Consider the following 15435-nt stretch of genomic DNA (forward strand, 5'->3'; position numbering starts at 1 on the left):
CAAAAAAAAAAAAATTTAATTTTGTTTCATGTGCATTGATGTTTATCTGCATGTATGCCTGTGTGTGGGTGTCAGACCCCTTGAAACTGGAGTTAGAGACAGTTGTGAGCTCCCGTGTGCTGGGAATTGATCCTGCATCCTCTGGAGGAGAAGCCAGTGCTTGTAACTGCTGACCCATCTCTCTAGGCCCCCTAAATAGATATATTAGAAAAATCTGAGTCCAAGAAAATTTCCCAAATATTTAGTATTTGTTTATTTTCCCTTCTGGAGAGGCTGGAGTTGGGAGGGCAGCTGGGTGAGAAGAAGGCAGAAGAGGCTTACCAGTTAAATAGCGACAGAGCTTGAGTAATGTGTGAGGGCTAAGGAGGGTGAGTCTAAGATGTCACAGAAGTTTGGAGAATGAGAGAACATTGCTATTCTGAGGTTGCTGATGATAACCTGGTAAGTGAGCACACAGTTAGTTCCCTGAGGACTCATTGATTACTTGAACGTCTCTGACTAATACCTGGTGACAATGAGGTCACTTATCAGGACAGGTCACTTTCGTGCAAGAAAGCTTTTGGAACCAGAGGTGTAAGGCTTAGGATAAGGCCCTGCTTCAGTATCCAAAACACGCCCCCCACACACACTTATACAGTACACTCATATACACTGTCTCTCTCAGCGAGTGGGGAGGGGGGGAAGGAAGAGAGTCTCAAAGACACACAGAGTGAACTGACTGTGGCTGCTGCCTCAGATTGGCTAAAAGTAAGATAAGAGAGCTTTCAGTATACAAGAGGACCGTTGCTCCGAGAAGTTTATGTAAGTAAAATTTGTTCTGTTACATAAGATGCCTACCTGCTGGTTGCTATATTCGCTGTCACAATGGTCAAAGACTCTAATCCTCTGGATCCAGAACCCCCAAATTAAATGCTTTCTTTTATAAGTTGCCTTGGTCATGGTGTAGTTACGATACAAAGTGGTACTAAGAAATGTCATATTGCTGTAATAGACATGACCATGCTATTTTTTGGGGAAATGTGGGCAACTTTGTCACTTTGTTCTAGGGAAGTGGTTTAAGGCTATAAGCCTGTAAGTGGAGTTTGAAGGACAGTAGTGCTGAGAGAAGTGTGGACTGTGGAGACCCTGCTCAAGAAGTTTCAGAGGGGAGCAATATTAGCAACTGGTCTAGAGACCATTCTTTTGATATTTTGACAAAGACTGTGGCTGTATTTTGCCTTTATCTGAACAATTTGCCCGAGGCTAGGTTGAAGGGTTTTGTACAAATTTCATTGGTAGATTTTAAGGCGGACTAATATTAACATGTGGCTATTAGTGACCACTCTTACGCAGATCTACAATGAAAATGAATAAGTAGGGCAAAAAAGACATACAAAATGTACAATTTGAGGAGAAAGGAAGAACGGGAATTTGGTTTCTGCTAGAAGAGATAAGGAGGTGTGGAAATAAAGGGAGTGGTGCCCATAGCGACTCCCACTCAGCAGAGCCTGCAGCCTGTGGAAGCGAAAGACCACAACAAAGGAAAGCTTGTACTGACTGTGACTCAAGGAGGGGCCAGGTACCATCCCAAGCAGGCAGCAGAATTTGCCACATGGTGGTTCTGGTTTTAGAGTTTGGAGAGATACAGGAGTACAGGGGCTGTGTAGTCTTCCACCATGGTTAAGGAAAGCTGCGGAGGCCAGGCGTGTGGCAAGGGAGTCCCTGTCTGGAAGCCTGAACAGGCTGTTGTGTGAAACTGTGACAGTGAAGCCTGGGTTGTGTTGGCGATCCTAGGATGGTAGAGATGCCAGCGCTGTGGGATAGACAAGAAGTACAAGCAGAGAGTGCAGTCACTTAAGACAGAGAAGCTTGTTGGAAGCTGGGCAGGTAGAACGGCATGGAGTTACAGGAGTGGGGTTTGCTCTGCTGGTTTTCAGTCTGCTGGTTTTCGGTCTGCTGGTTTTTGGTCCAGTATTTCCTCACTATGTTCCCTTTTCTTCCCTTTTGGGATGATGATGTGTAGTTTGTGCCGTTGTATATTGGAAGTGTGTAATTTGCTTTTGATTTTACAGGGGGTTATAATTAAGAGATTGCCTTGTGTCTCAAAAGAGAATTTGGACTTTTAAACAGTCTTGAAACTGAAAGACTATAGAGATCTTTCTTTCCTTCCTTTCTTCCTTTCTTCCTTTCTTTCTTTCTTTCTTTCTTTCTTTCTTTCTTTCTTTCTTTCTTTCTTTCTTTCTTTCTTTCTTTCTCTTTTGTTTTGAGACAGGGTTTCTCTTTGTAGCTTTGGAGCCCGTCTTGGCACTTGCTTTGTAGACCAAGCTGGTCTTGAACTCACAGAGGTCTGCCTGCCTCTGCCTCCCAGATTGCTGGGATTAAAGGTGTGCGCCACCACCACTCAGTGACTGTAGAGATTTTTGAAGATGGACTAAGTTACATACATATTACTACATATATATATATATATACATATATATATATTAGAAATAGACTTGATGAAAACGATGGTTTTACTATGTTAAAGAACTTGAACTACTTTTCAAAAATAAAAAGATAATTTCGGTTCTTAAAAGAGACATTGCAAGGAAAGTTCAGATCAGTATCTTTTTAAATATAGATGTAAAGAACATAGGTAAAACTTTAACAAGCAATACATAAAATGGGAAGTATATCATGATCAAGTAGAATTTACCCCAAGAATCTAAGGTTGGTTCAACAATCAAAAATAAGCAAGCCAATATAATTTACCATATTAATACTCTAAAAAAGATTATCTTATTTCAAAACTTACAACAAAAGCATTCTATAAAATTTAACATCCATTCTTGATTTTCAAACTCTCTGTAGCTAAGGAGACTGCTCAATCTGCAAAGTGCTGACTGTTCAAGTATGAAGAGCCATGTTTGATCCTAAGCAGGAAAAACCAGACATACATAGAGGCACATATCTATAACCAGTGTTGGGGAGGCAGAAACAGGTGGCTCCCCAACCTTCCTTGGACAGCTGGTGAGCTCTGGGGTTCACTGAGAAACATTGTCTCAAACTTTGTATATGAGGGGGCTGGAGAGATGGCTCAGCGGTTAAGAGCACTGCCTGTTCTTCCAAAGGTCCTGAGTTCAATTCCCAGCAACCACATGGTGGCTCACAACCATCTGTAATGAGGTCTGATGCCCTCTTCTGGCCTGCAAGCATACAAGCAGACAGAATACTGTATAAATAATAAATAAATAAATATTTAAAAAAATTTGTATATGAGGTGGAGACACTCAGTTTCATAACAGAGTGTATAATAATAAAGATGCTCTATGTGGTGGTTTGAAAGAAAATGAATCCCAAAGGGAGTAGTACTGTTAGGAGGTGTGGCCTTGTTGGAGTGGGTGTGGTGTTGTTAGAGTAAGTGTATTACTATGGAAGTGGGCTTTGAGGTCTCATACAGGCTCAAGCCAAGCCAAGTAAGACAGTTCACTTCCTATTGACTTTGAATTAAGATGTAGAATTTGCTGGGTAGTGGTGTTGTGCAGCTTTAATCCCAGCACTCAGGAAGCAGAGAACAAAAACAGAAACAAACAAAAAAACAAAAAGATGTAGAATTTTTTAACACCACGTCTGCCTGCATGCCACATTCCCAGCTGCCGTGCTCTCCACTGTCATGATAATGGACTAAACCTCTGAAACTGTAAACCATACCTCAATTAAGTGTATTCCTTTACTTTATTTATTTTGTTTTTTGTTTTGTTTGTTTGTTTTTTGTTTTTGACATAGGGTTTCTCTGTAGCTTTTGGATCCTGTCCTGGAACTATCTCTTGTAGATCAGGCTGGCCTCGAACTCACACAGATCCGCCTTCCGCCTGCCTCTGCCTCCCGGGTGCTGAGATTAAAGGTGTGCCCCCTTCCCTCCTCACAGCCCTGTGTTCCTTTAAAAGAGTTGCTGTGGTCATGGTCTCTTCATAGCAATAATAGAAACTCTAACTAAGATACTTTGTTTCAACTTCTGACCTTATGTAAATCAAACATATGTGCACATACAGACAGACACACCTCAGTAAACTAGAAATCAGTAAGAACTGCCTTTCAGACAAAGTGCAAAAAACAGACAGACAAACAAACAAACAAACGAAAACTCTACTGTTAATACAGTTATCAGTGAAAGACTAAGTGCTTCTCCTTTAGGATAGAGAAGATCAGGGTTCTCCCAATCCTTTTATTTAACATTATACTTATGTAGCTAGTGCAATAGAGTCGCAAGCTAGTGGTACAGACCGAGACAGAGTGACATTTTCCCTGGAAAGAAAGAAGTAAAACTGTCTTGATTTGCAGTGAAATGTTCTGGCTTTATTTTGTTTTTGAGACTTGAGCTCAAGGCTACACTGGCTGTGAACTACATCATACGCAGCTGAGGGCTGGCTCTGAACTCCTGATTTTTGTGCCTTCCTTTCATGTGCTAGAATTACAATTGTACATTACCACGTCTAGATTTGAAGTGTTCTTTTGTGTATAAAATGTGATGGAATTTACAAGAAAGCCGTTAGTACCTGTGAGTGTGTTTAACAAGGTTGTAGGATAGATAGAAAAATAAGTTTGGGAGATTCTCACTGTCCCTTCTGGCGCGCATGTTCTCTCTCTCCCGTTCCCTTTCTCTGTCTCTTTCCTCTTCTTCTCTTTCTTTACCCCCTCTAAGTAATAAATATCCAATTCTATTCTGTAAAAAAAAGAAAAAAAGAAAAATAAGTTTGGGCTGGTTAGATGACTCAATAGTTAAAATGCTCCTCATGAAAACCTGATTACCTGAGTCCCTGGATCTCATGGAGGAAGGAGAGAACTAACTCCCAAAAGTTGTCTTCTGACAGCCATGTGCACACTCTGGGATACACACACTCACACGTACATGCGTGCTTCCCAATAAATAAACAATTTAAAAAAAATAATTTATTTAAATTTATTTTATGTGCATTGCTGTGAAGGTATCAGATCCCCTGAAACTCAAGTTACAGACAGTTGTGAGCTGCCATGTGGGTGCTGGAAATTGAACCTGGGTCCTCTGGAAGAGCAGTGAGTGCTCTTAACCGCTGAGCCATTTCTCCAGCCCAATAAACAAAAAATTTAACTCAGTTTTATTCTATATACTAGCAATGAACAATTGAGAATTGAAATTATAAAATATATTATTTATTGCTATATGTAGTGGCACACACCTTTAATCTTAGCACTCAGGAGGCAGAAGCAGGTAGATCTCTGAATTCCAGGTCAGCTTACTATACATAGTGAGTTCCAGGACAGCCAGGACTACATAGTGGGACCCAGTCTCAGGGGAAAAATATATCATTTGTAGTAGTATCAAAGTATGTAATATTTAAGATCCCAAGTGGGAAAACTATAAAATATTACTTCTAGAAATTAAAGAACATTGAAATAAATAGAGAAAAATCTCATTTATGAATCAAGTGGCAGTAATTTTAAGATAGAATTTATAAATCCTGACATTGTGGCACATGCCTTTAGTTCAAGCACTTTAGAAGCAGAGGCAGGGGGATATCTGTGAGTGTGAGGTCAGTTTGTTCTACATGGCAAGATCTTTTACTGGTCTCTTTCCTCTTCCCAAACAGTCTTCTCAATTCATCTACTTTCATGTTCTGTTTTTTTTTTTTTTTTTTTTTGTTGTTGTTCTTTTAAGACAGGGTTTCTCTGTGTGTAGCCTTGGCTGTCCTGAAACTCTGTAGACAAGGCTGGCCTCCAGTTCTGGGATTAAAGCCATGTGCTGCCATTGCCCAACCCCAAATTTTTTGTTATATTAATTTATTTGTGTGGGTGTGTGCTGCAAGTGTGAGACCTTACACATGCTACTGTGCATGCGTGCAGGTCAGAGGACAGCTTGTGAGAGTTGTTTTTTCTCTTTCCACTGTGTGAGTCCTTGTCGAACTTAGATCATAGGGCTTGTAGGACAAGTACCTCCCCATTCTCTCCTTTCATCTTTAAACTGTTTCCACTGATAAACAAAAGCATGCGATATTTATTTGTCTTTTTGAGTCTGACTTAGCATGATGGTGTTCACTACCACCCATTTGCCTGAAAATGACATTTCATTCTTCTTTATGGCTTTCTAAAATGACTTTGTATACATGTATACATTGTTTTACGCTATTTATTTGTGATGGAAATCTGGGGTGATTCTACACTAACGTCACAATAAATATGAATGGATTATCATCTCTTTTTATTGTTGTTTTTAATACTTTTATTCCTTGAGACAGGTTCTGTCTTTTTTTTTTTTCAAGACAGGGTTTCCCTGTGTCCTGGCTGTCCTGGAGCTCACTTTGTAGACTAGGCTAGCCTCGAACTTACTGAGATCAGCCTACTCCTGCCTCCCTAGTGCTGGGATTAAACGCCTGCACCACCACCACCCAGCTGAGACAGGTTCTGTCTATTATGTAGCCCTGGCTTCCTGAAATTCATTCTGTAGACCAGGATGGCTTCGAACTCGCAGAGATCCGCCTGCCTTTGCCTCCTGAGTGCTGAGATTAAAGGCATGTGCCACCACCACCTAGTGATGTATGTACTTCTTAATGTGTACTTGAATTTATTTATTTATTTATTTATTTATTTATTTATTTATTTTGGTTTTTCGAGACAGGGTTTCTCTGTGGCTTTGGAGCCTGTCCTGGAACTAGCTCTGTAGACCAGGCTGGTCTCGAACTCACAGAGATCCGCCTGTCTCTGCCTCCCGAGTGCTGGGATTAAAGGCGTGCGCCACCACCGCCCGGCATGTGTACTTGAATTTAATTTACACATTTTATTGAGAATTTTTGCATTTGTGTTAATCAGGGAGATTGATCTATGGAGGTTTTCTTTTTTCTTTTTCTTGTTTGGTAACAGTATAATACTAGCTTCATAGAAAGAATTTGGTAATGCTCCCTTTCTACTTTATGGAATTTTTTCAAAATTGCATTTTTATTTCTTTTAAATTTTATTTTATGTATATGGATGTTTCGTCGGCATGTACACTTGCACATCAGAAGAGGGCATTGTATAGTTATAGATGGTTGTGAGCTGCCATGTGGGTGCTGAGAATTAAACTCAGGACCTCTGGAAGAACTGCTGAGCCATCTCTCCAGGCCTATTTTGTAGACTGGTTGAGGAGCATTGGTTTTAGTTCTTCAAAGATCTGGTATGACTGAGTGAATTTGTCTGGTCCTGGCCTTTTCATTGAAGACACTTTCTTACTATTTCAGTAGCATTATGTTATAGGAGTGATTAAGTATTTTTCCCTTTTTCTTTCTCTTCTTTTTCTTTTTTTTTCTACAGGAACTTCCTATCCCAGACTGGACTGGAATTCTCTTTGTAGGCCAGATTGGCCTCAAACTTAATGGAAATCCCCCTCCCCTGCCACTTTAGCGTCCCACAGACTGAGATTACAGGCCTTGTCACACCTGAGTTTACATTGCCTCTTGGTTTAATTTTTATCCATAGATATCTAGAAATGTATTAATCTCATCTAGATTTTACAATTTATTGTGATATAAATTTTCAAATATTTCACAGTGAATCCCAAGGTTTCATTGGAATTTGCTGTAATATACCCATTTTGTCTCTAATATTATTTATTTGAGTATTCTTTTTTTTTTTCTCTGTCTCTCTGTGGTTTTGAAGCCTGTCCTGGAACTAGCTCTTGTAGACCAGGCTGGTCTCGAACTCACAAGATCCGCCTGCCTCTGCCTCCCGAGTGCTGGGATTAAAGGCGTGCTCTACCACCGCCCGGCTTGAGTATTCTTTCTTGATGACTTTGGCAAAGGGTCTGTCAGTCTTACTTATCTCTCAGAGAACTCTGTTTCATTGATTCTTTTTATTGTTCTTAGTTTCTGTTTTGTTGTTTCCTACCCTGATCTTCGTTATAACTTCCTATGAACTGATTTTGAATTTATGCTTTTGTTTGTTTGTTTCGAGACAGGGTTTCTCTGTACACCCATGGCTGTCCTGGAACTCACTCTGTAGACCAGGCAGGCTGGCCTTGAACTCATAGAGATCTGCCTGCTTCTGCCTCCCAAGCACGAGGATTAAAGGTGTATACCATCATTTATTTTATTCTTATTCTTTCTTTCTAGGACCTTGAGGTGTATCATCAAGTCATTTACTTGAGTTATGTTTTTAATCTAAGCACTCATATATGTTTACCTCCTAGAACTGCCTTCACAGTTTACCAAAGCTTCTAGTACATTGTGTTTCCATTTGTTTATAGGAACTTTATACATTCCTACATCTTTTTTTTAGTGAGCCATTGATCAATCAAGAATGCTTGTTAATCTCATCTTTTTTATAAAATGTGTTGTTTCTCTTGCTATTGATTTCTACTTTTATTCAATTATGATCTGATAAAATATAAGCAATTATTTAATTTCTTTTGTATTTGTTAAGAATATTTTTATAGTCTAAAGCATGATCTGCTTTGGAGAAACTTCCATGGCTGCTGAGAATAATGTGTGTTTTGCTACTGTTGGATAGAACATTCTGTAGAGATTTGATGAGTGCATTTGCTCTATGGTAACTCTGAAGTTCCTTTGTTGAATTTGTTTAGATGATATATCTGTTGATGGGAGTAGGTTATGAAGTTATTAGTGTTGTTTCTGGATCTACGTGGTTTTTTTATATCTAGTGGTGTTTTCAAACTGAGAGGAATTCACACACAATATAATTCACTGGGGGCTGGAGAGATGGCTCAGAGGTTGAGAGCACTGGCTGCTCTTCCAGAGGTCCTGAGTTCAATTCCCAGCAACCACATGGTGGCTCACAACCATCTGTACTGAGATCTGGCGCCCTCCTCTGGCGTACAGGCATACATGGAGGCAGAATGTTGTATACATAATAAATAAATCTAAAAAAAAAAGAAATTAATCAGTTTTAGTATGTTCGCACCATCGTATAACCATTACCACTAACTGCGGAGCACTCACACATCACACTCACACACATGTTCTCTCTCTGTCTGTCCTCTGTCTTTCTTGTGTAGTATGTGTTTTTCCTCTGGTACCGTCCATATTTCTTTTCTTTTTTTTTTTCGAGACAGGGTTTGTCTGTGGTTTTGGAGCCTGTCTTGGGACTAGCTCTTATAGACAAGACTGTCCTCGAACTCACAGAGATCCGCCTGCCTCTGCCTCCCGAGTGCTGGGATTAAAGGCGTGCGCCACCACCGCCCGGCCATATTTCTTTTGAGATGGTCTTCTACCAAATAGGCCAGGCTGGCTCTTTGGCCCCAGGGATCTGCCTATCTTTACTTCCCCAATGCTAGCACAATTCCACACTTGGATTTTTTTTTTTTTTAATGTGACTTCTTGGGGATTGAATTTAGGGCCTTGTGTTTGGGAAACACCTTACTGATTGGAAGGAACAATTTCTCTAGTCCTCAGAACTTTTTCATCGTCTCTAATCTTCTAACTGTTTAATTTATACTTATTATTTCTACACAGTTCCCCCATATTAATCAACCACCAATCCATTTTCTGTTTCTGTGTAGAATAGTAACTATAAATGAAATCATAATATGTGACCTTTTCTGATGGACTCTTTTCTACTTAGCATGATGTTTTCAGGTTTCATCATGCTTTAACAGTGCATCACTGCTTCCTCATTGTTGTGGCTGCACAGTACATTGTTAGGCACTCACTTTTTCCTTTTAGTGCTGAGAATCTCCCAGCTTCAAGCCGAGCCTATCTAGCTCCTTGTGACTATCTAGTATTGTGTGTCTATCAGCTGATGGCCACTGGATGTTTACTCTGGGACTCTTAGGACTAGTGCAGCTATTAATGTATTTGTACATGTTTCCTTGAACTATATTTATAGTTACCTTGGTTTTAATAACTAACAGTGATATTTTTGCTGTTTAACTCTGAGGAACAGACCTTAACATTTTAAGTGTGTGGATGTGATTATAGTTGGCTCAGAGAAAGTTCTGCCAAATGGAAGATACCATCTATCCTGTTGGTTATTTTGTTTATATTTTAAGAGATTATTTATGTATTTTTGTGTGTCTCTGTGTGGGTGTGTGCATGTGTAGAGGCCAAGAGAGGACCTTAGGTGTCATCCTGACGCTCTCTGCCTCTTCCTTTGAGGCACAGTTTTCTTGGCTAGGCCAGAAGCCATCAAGGCCTAGTGATCCTCCTGTCTCCTCCCTCACTGCTTGCTGGGATGTCTAGCTTGTTACATGAGTGCTGGCATCCAGGCTCCAGTACTCACTGTGGGGAAGTGTACTCAGCTGCCCCAGCTCTCTCTCGTTTATAATGACGCTGGAAGCTTTATCTTATTACTTCTACGGAAAGTAACTTATTTTGTTGTCTTTCAAGACCAAATTTGTCAAACTGTGACTCTTTTGAATGTTTTACTAAGACTCTGTAATTGTTCACTGTTAGAGTCTACTTATGTAAGTTGTGTCCTGAAGACCCAGTTCTGTTAATGAGCTTTCTCCCCCATATGCTTGTGTAAGTCTGCTCTGAGACAGATGACCTGAAACTATTCTTATCCTTAGTGTTGCTTTGGAATAAAGTTCTGAGAGGTACTCTTTTGTTCTTTTTTCTGCAGTTCGGGCACACTGTCATCTGGGGAGGAAAGTAGGCTAGAAATACACTAGTACTATTAGTTTGACCAATTTGCATTTCCAATCAAGTAGCAAAGTTCCTCTGCTAATGTTGAAGGTGCTTTGAGTTTTCTACTTTATTAGTTGTGATAACAATTAACAGTAATCTAAAGAGTATAGTTAACCAGACTAGGAGATGGCTCTGTGGCTAAAGTACTCAGTGAGGACTAGAGTTGGGATCCTAAGAAACCCGTGTAAAGGGAGGAGGAGAATCATTTTCTTTAGTTACTGGCAAGGTGCCTATGCAGATAAATCTGAGATAGCCTCACTTGTGAGCAACCATGCTGAAACTCAGTGAGTCACCAAAAACACACATACAAAAGAAAGCAGTAGGTGGAAATCTGGTGTGGCCTGTGGCCTTGGTCCCGCTGAGATGCTTCAAAGCCTTATTAAGAATGTCTGGGTCCCCATGAAACCCTACTATACCCAGGTTTACCAGGAAATTTGGGTAGGAATGGGGTTGATGACCTTCATCCTTTATAAAATCAGGAGTGCTGATAAAAGAAGTAAAGCTTTGAAAGGCTCCAGTCCTGCACCTGCCCATGGTCATCACTAACTGCTCCGAGTCCACTCAAGATGAATCCTGTCGGCTAAACTTAAGCAAGCTGTGTTAGATGGGAACATGGAACATCGCTGTACACTTCCCTAAGTACCATTTACAATGTGGCATTAATAAATGTGTCTGATCAGCCCCCCCCCCCAAAAAAAAGAAAGCAGTAACAAAAACAAAAAACAAAGCTGAAGGGGCATTAAAGTAGAAGGGACAGGTTGGGAAGAGTAAGAGGACGGCAGAAGTGAAAAAAGGACAAAAGAATTTAATGGGGAGCATCTTAGGTAGGGTTTCTATTGCTGTGAAATGACACCATGATATGGCAACTCCTAAAGAAAACATTTAACTGGGGTGAGTAGCTTACAGTTTTAGAGGTTCTTCATGGTGGGAAACATGGCAGCATGCAGGTAGATATAGTGCTGGAGGAGTAGCTGAGAGTCCTGTATCTTGTAGGCAACAGGAAGTTGACAAACACTGGACAGTATTCTGAGCATGAGAAACCTTAAAGCCCGCCCCCACAGTGACACACTTCCTTCAACAAGGCCATACCTACTCCAACAAAGCAACACCTCCTAATAGTGCCACTCTCTATGAGATGATAGGGCCAGTTACACTCAAACTACCACAGGAAGTGTGTATATATGATAAAAATACATTATCTACATGTACTAACAAACATTTTAAAATAAAAAAGTTTTAAAAAGCCAGTGAATTGTAAACAAATATTTGGATAGCAGTTACTTCTGGAGGTTGTGAGAGGGATACATAGAGAATTTCAGTAGCTTTAGAGCGGTAAGCTAAGAGATGGTTTATGGACTTATGATGTATTTTAAACATTTAATTCATATGTTATTTTGCATATATTGAATATAGTATGATGATAATCTTAATCCATCAAATTTACATGACATACTGCTGCTGAAAGGAATGCTATGGCAGTATCCTGAAAATACAAGTCTGTATCCTTTGAGATAGCCTTTAGCTAACATATTATAATTTCTGTATATATTATATGAGTATAATATAATTCTGTATATATATGTGAACTTCTGAATTATATTAATTATCTGTGTGACTACAATTCCTAACAGACAGTTTAAGGGGAGAATGGTTTATTCTGGTTCATGATTTCAGAGTGTCGTAGTTCATTGTGACAGGAAAGACATCGTAGGACAGCTCAGTCCGTGATAGTAGGAGCACGTTGCAGAGACTGTTCACTCCAAAATAGGAAGCAGAGAGACAGCTGGTTCCACAGCCACCCCATTGTCCCCCAAGAGGCTGTGTGGGATTTTTCAGCTTCTAACCATAGCAGTTTCTTTTTCCCTCCTGGGGTGGGGGTATTTTTGGGATCAGTATCTATATCTTCCTATTAGAAAATAAAATTCTTGTGAAACAGAAGAGTCTTTTTCTGTAAAAACTTGTTCTGCACTGGAGAGATGGCTCAGTGGTTAGGAGCATCTGATGCTCTTGAAGAGGATTGGTGTTGGGGTTCCCAGCACAACAGCCTGTAACCTTAGCTCCAGGGGATCCCACACTCTCTTCCAACCTCTTTGAACACTGCACTCATGCGTGCAAAGATACACAAAGTTGAAAACAATCTTTTAAAATGTTACTTTACCTTTCCTTTTCCCCTTTGCTTAGTGATTCTCCTCCCAAACAGCCGTTCTCCCGCCCATGTTAATGGTGAAAATGTGTACAACAGAGTGCCTTTATCACACACAGCCACACTTGGCACAGCACTGACACAGTCCCTCTCTGATGTGAGTGCCAAGTCAAGAGAAGGATTTTATAGACACCTGTCTCTACTTCGTGGTGATGATGTGTTCTTTACAATTGGAGAAATGTATTTGCTTTGTTGGGAATGTAGACTTCACTTGTGACAAAACACCAAGGTATACTATTGATCTGAATTGTTAGTTATGCATGGGATGGATGTCTTTGCTTACCTTTAGCTCATATACTTCTGAAGGGGAGACTGGCCAGAGGCGGGTTAAGAAAAGGACCTAGGAATTTGTTTGTTTCCTTACATATGAAGAAAATTCATTATTTCAATTTTTAAGTTATTTATTTATTTATAATCAAACAATGCTAGGGGTTGAGCCAAGAGTCTTCCTCATTCTAGGCAAGTGCTCTCTGTCGTAGAATTAGGGAAATATATTTCACTGTTTTGGAGCTGTTGAAATTTCAGTGTTAAAAGTAACTTCTTTTCTTTTCCTAATGTGTGTTTTCTTGTTTGTTTATTTTTTAAACTGATTTTTACTAGCTCTGGGACCGTCTGGATCACACAATGATTTTACAAGATTTTAGACCATTTTTAACTAGCAGTCCACTGGACCAAGATAATAGAGCCAATGAGAGGGGTCACCAAACTCACACTGACTTTTGGGGACCAAGTCGGCCTCCAAGGTTGCCAATGACGAGAAGATACAGGTCTCGGGGAAGTACTCGTCCTGACCGGTCACCAGCTATTGAAGGGTGAGTTGTTGTTTTGAGTTCTTAGAGATTGTTTCAGTGAAAGACATACTGGCATAATCTAATCTTTATAAGGTCCTCAAACTTACTTTTGTGAACAAGACAGAAGTATAGACAGGATGAAAATGAAACTAAATTGAATGTTATATTCAAGTATTGCCAGTTAAGGATTGGTGATAAAGTAGAGAGTGATAAATCTAATATACTCCATTTAGCATTTTTACTAATCTCGCAGATGAACACCGAGGGAATTTATCAATATTTTAGAAGAAGATGGGTTTGGTAGCTTATGCTTATAAGCATTTGGGAGTCTGAGGAGGATCATGAGTTCAAGACCAACCTGGGTTAAATATTGTCTCAAAAAAGAATGCACTGGCACATACTTTTATTCCTGTAACTTGAGGGCCGGCTTGTTGGGTTTATGTCCTGCCCAGTTCCCACAGCCGGCAAGTCCCAAAGAAAATCACACAGGGGTCTCCATAAGTTATAAACTGATTGGCCCATTAGCTCAGGCTTCATATTAGCTCTTATTATAACTTACATTAATCCATTATTCTTATCTATGTTAGCCACATGGCTAGTACCTTTTTCAACAGGGCAGGTCATATCTTGATGTGGGAATGATTTCTTATTAATAAAGAAACTGCCTAGGCCCATTTCATAGGCCAGCCCTTAGGTAGGCGGAGAAAACAGAACAGAATGCTGGGAGAAAGAAGCTGAGTCAGAGAGTCGCCATGGTTCTCCAACACCAGACAGACGCAGGTTAAGATCATTCCTGGTAAGCCAGCTTGTGGGCCACATAGAATAATAGAAATGGGTTAGATCAATATGTAAGAGCTAGCCAATAAGAGGCTGGAACTAATGGGTCAGGCAGTGATTAAAAGAATACAGTTTCCGTGTAATTTTTCGGGGCATAAGCTAAGCTAGCCATGTGGGCGGCCGGGTGCGGGGGACGCAGCCCCGCTGCTCTTAATTCAACAATATCTTGTTTCTTCCGTGGTCTGGGCAGGACTGTGGAGGAATGTGCTTCCTCCTTCCCAGAATACTCCTGTTCTCATTGCCCCGCCTCTTACTTCTTGTCTGGTTGCTGGCCAATCAGAGTTTATTTAAAATATAATTGACAGAATACAGAATTGACCTGCACCATACTCCTAGCACAAAGGGAGACAGAGGTAGACAGATTTCTATGACTTTTTGGCCAGTCTGGTCTACAGAGTGAGTTCAAGGTAGATAGGTAGGTAGGTAGGTAGATAGATGAATGGATGGATAGGTGGGTGGGTGGGTGGATGAATGGATAAAAAGAAAAAGTAAAATGAAAAAGTTTGAAAGATACCAAGAGGCATAGCAAGTATATTACATAGTATTGGAGTCTGTCTTAGTTACTTTTCTATTGTTGTGATAAAATACTATGAGCAAAGCAACTTATAAAAGAAAGTATTTAATTGGGCTTATGGTTTCAGAGGGTTAGAGTTCATCATATCAAGACAGCACAGCAGCAACAGTAACCATGTTGCCTGGAGTGGCTGAGATTACATCTTGATCAAAGAAATGGTACAATGAGCTGAAATCCCAAAGCCTGCCTCCAGTGACACGTCTCCTCTAACAAGGTCACACCTCCTATGCTGCCCAAACAGTTCCACCAATTGGGGGCTATTCTCATTCAAACTACTATGCAAAGATAGTATGAATGCAAAGATCAGAATTAAATAGATGAGAACAGTGGATTAATATGACATTCCTCTGTCATTCCCTGCTTAAAACCAGTTTTCTTTTTTTTTTTTTTTTTTTTTTTTTTTTTTTTTTTTTTTTTTTT

General features: G+C 40.0%; 2 protein-coding genes across 2 annotated transcripts in view; both read left to right on the top strand.

Annotated features, from left to right (window-relative positions):
• Rnf115 (ring finger protein 115) overlaps window positions 1-15435 on the top strand; it is a 66739-nt gene that overhangs the window by 40659 nt on the left and 10645 nt on the right. The window contains exon 4 of the mRNA XM_005357056.2: window positions 13414-13625. Coding sequence (XP_005357113.1) covers window positions 13414-13625 — 212 coding nt within the window. The remainder of the gene's footprint in view (window positions 1-13413; window positions 13626-15435) is intronic.
• Window positions 10918-11292, top strand: LOC101994113 (6.8 kDa mitochondrial proteolipid). The gene has a single exon (XM_005357055.3). The coding sequence runs from the start codon at window positions 10974-10976 to the stop codon at window positions 11154-11156; it is 183 nt and encodes a 60-aa protein (XP_005357112.1). The 5' UTR covers window positions 10918-10973; the 3' UTR covers window positions 11157-11292.

Source organism: Microtus ochrogaster, chromosome 21, assembly GCF_000317375.1.
Source record: "Microtus ochrogaster isolate Prairie Vole_2 chromosome 21, MicOch1.0, whole genome shotgun sequence".
Taxonomy (NCBI): Eukaryota; Metazoa; Chordata; class Mammalia; order Rodentia; family Cricetidae; genus Microtus; species Microtus ochrogaster.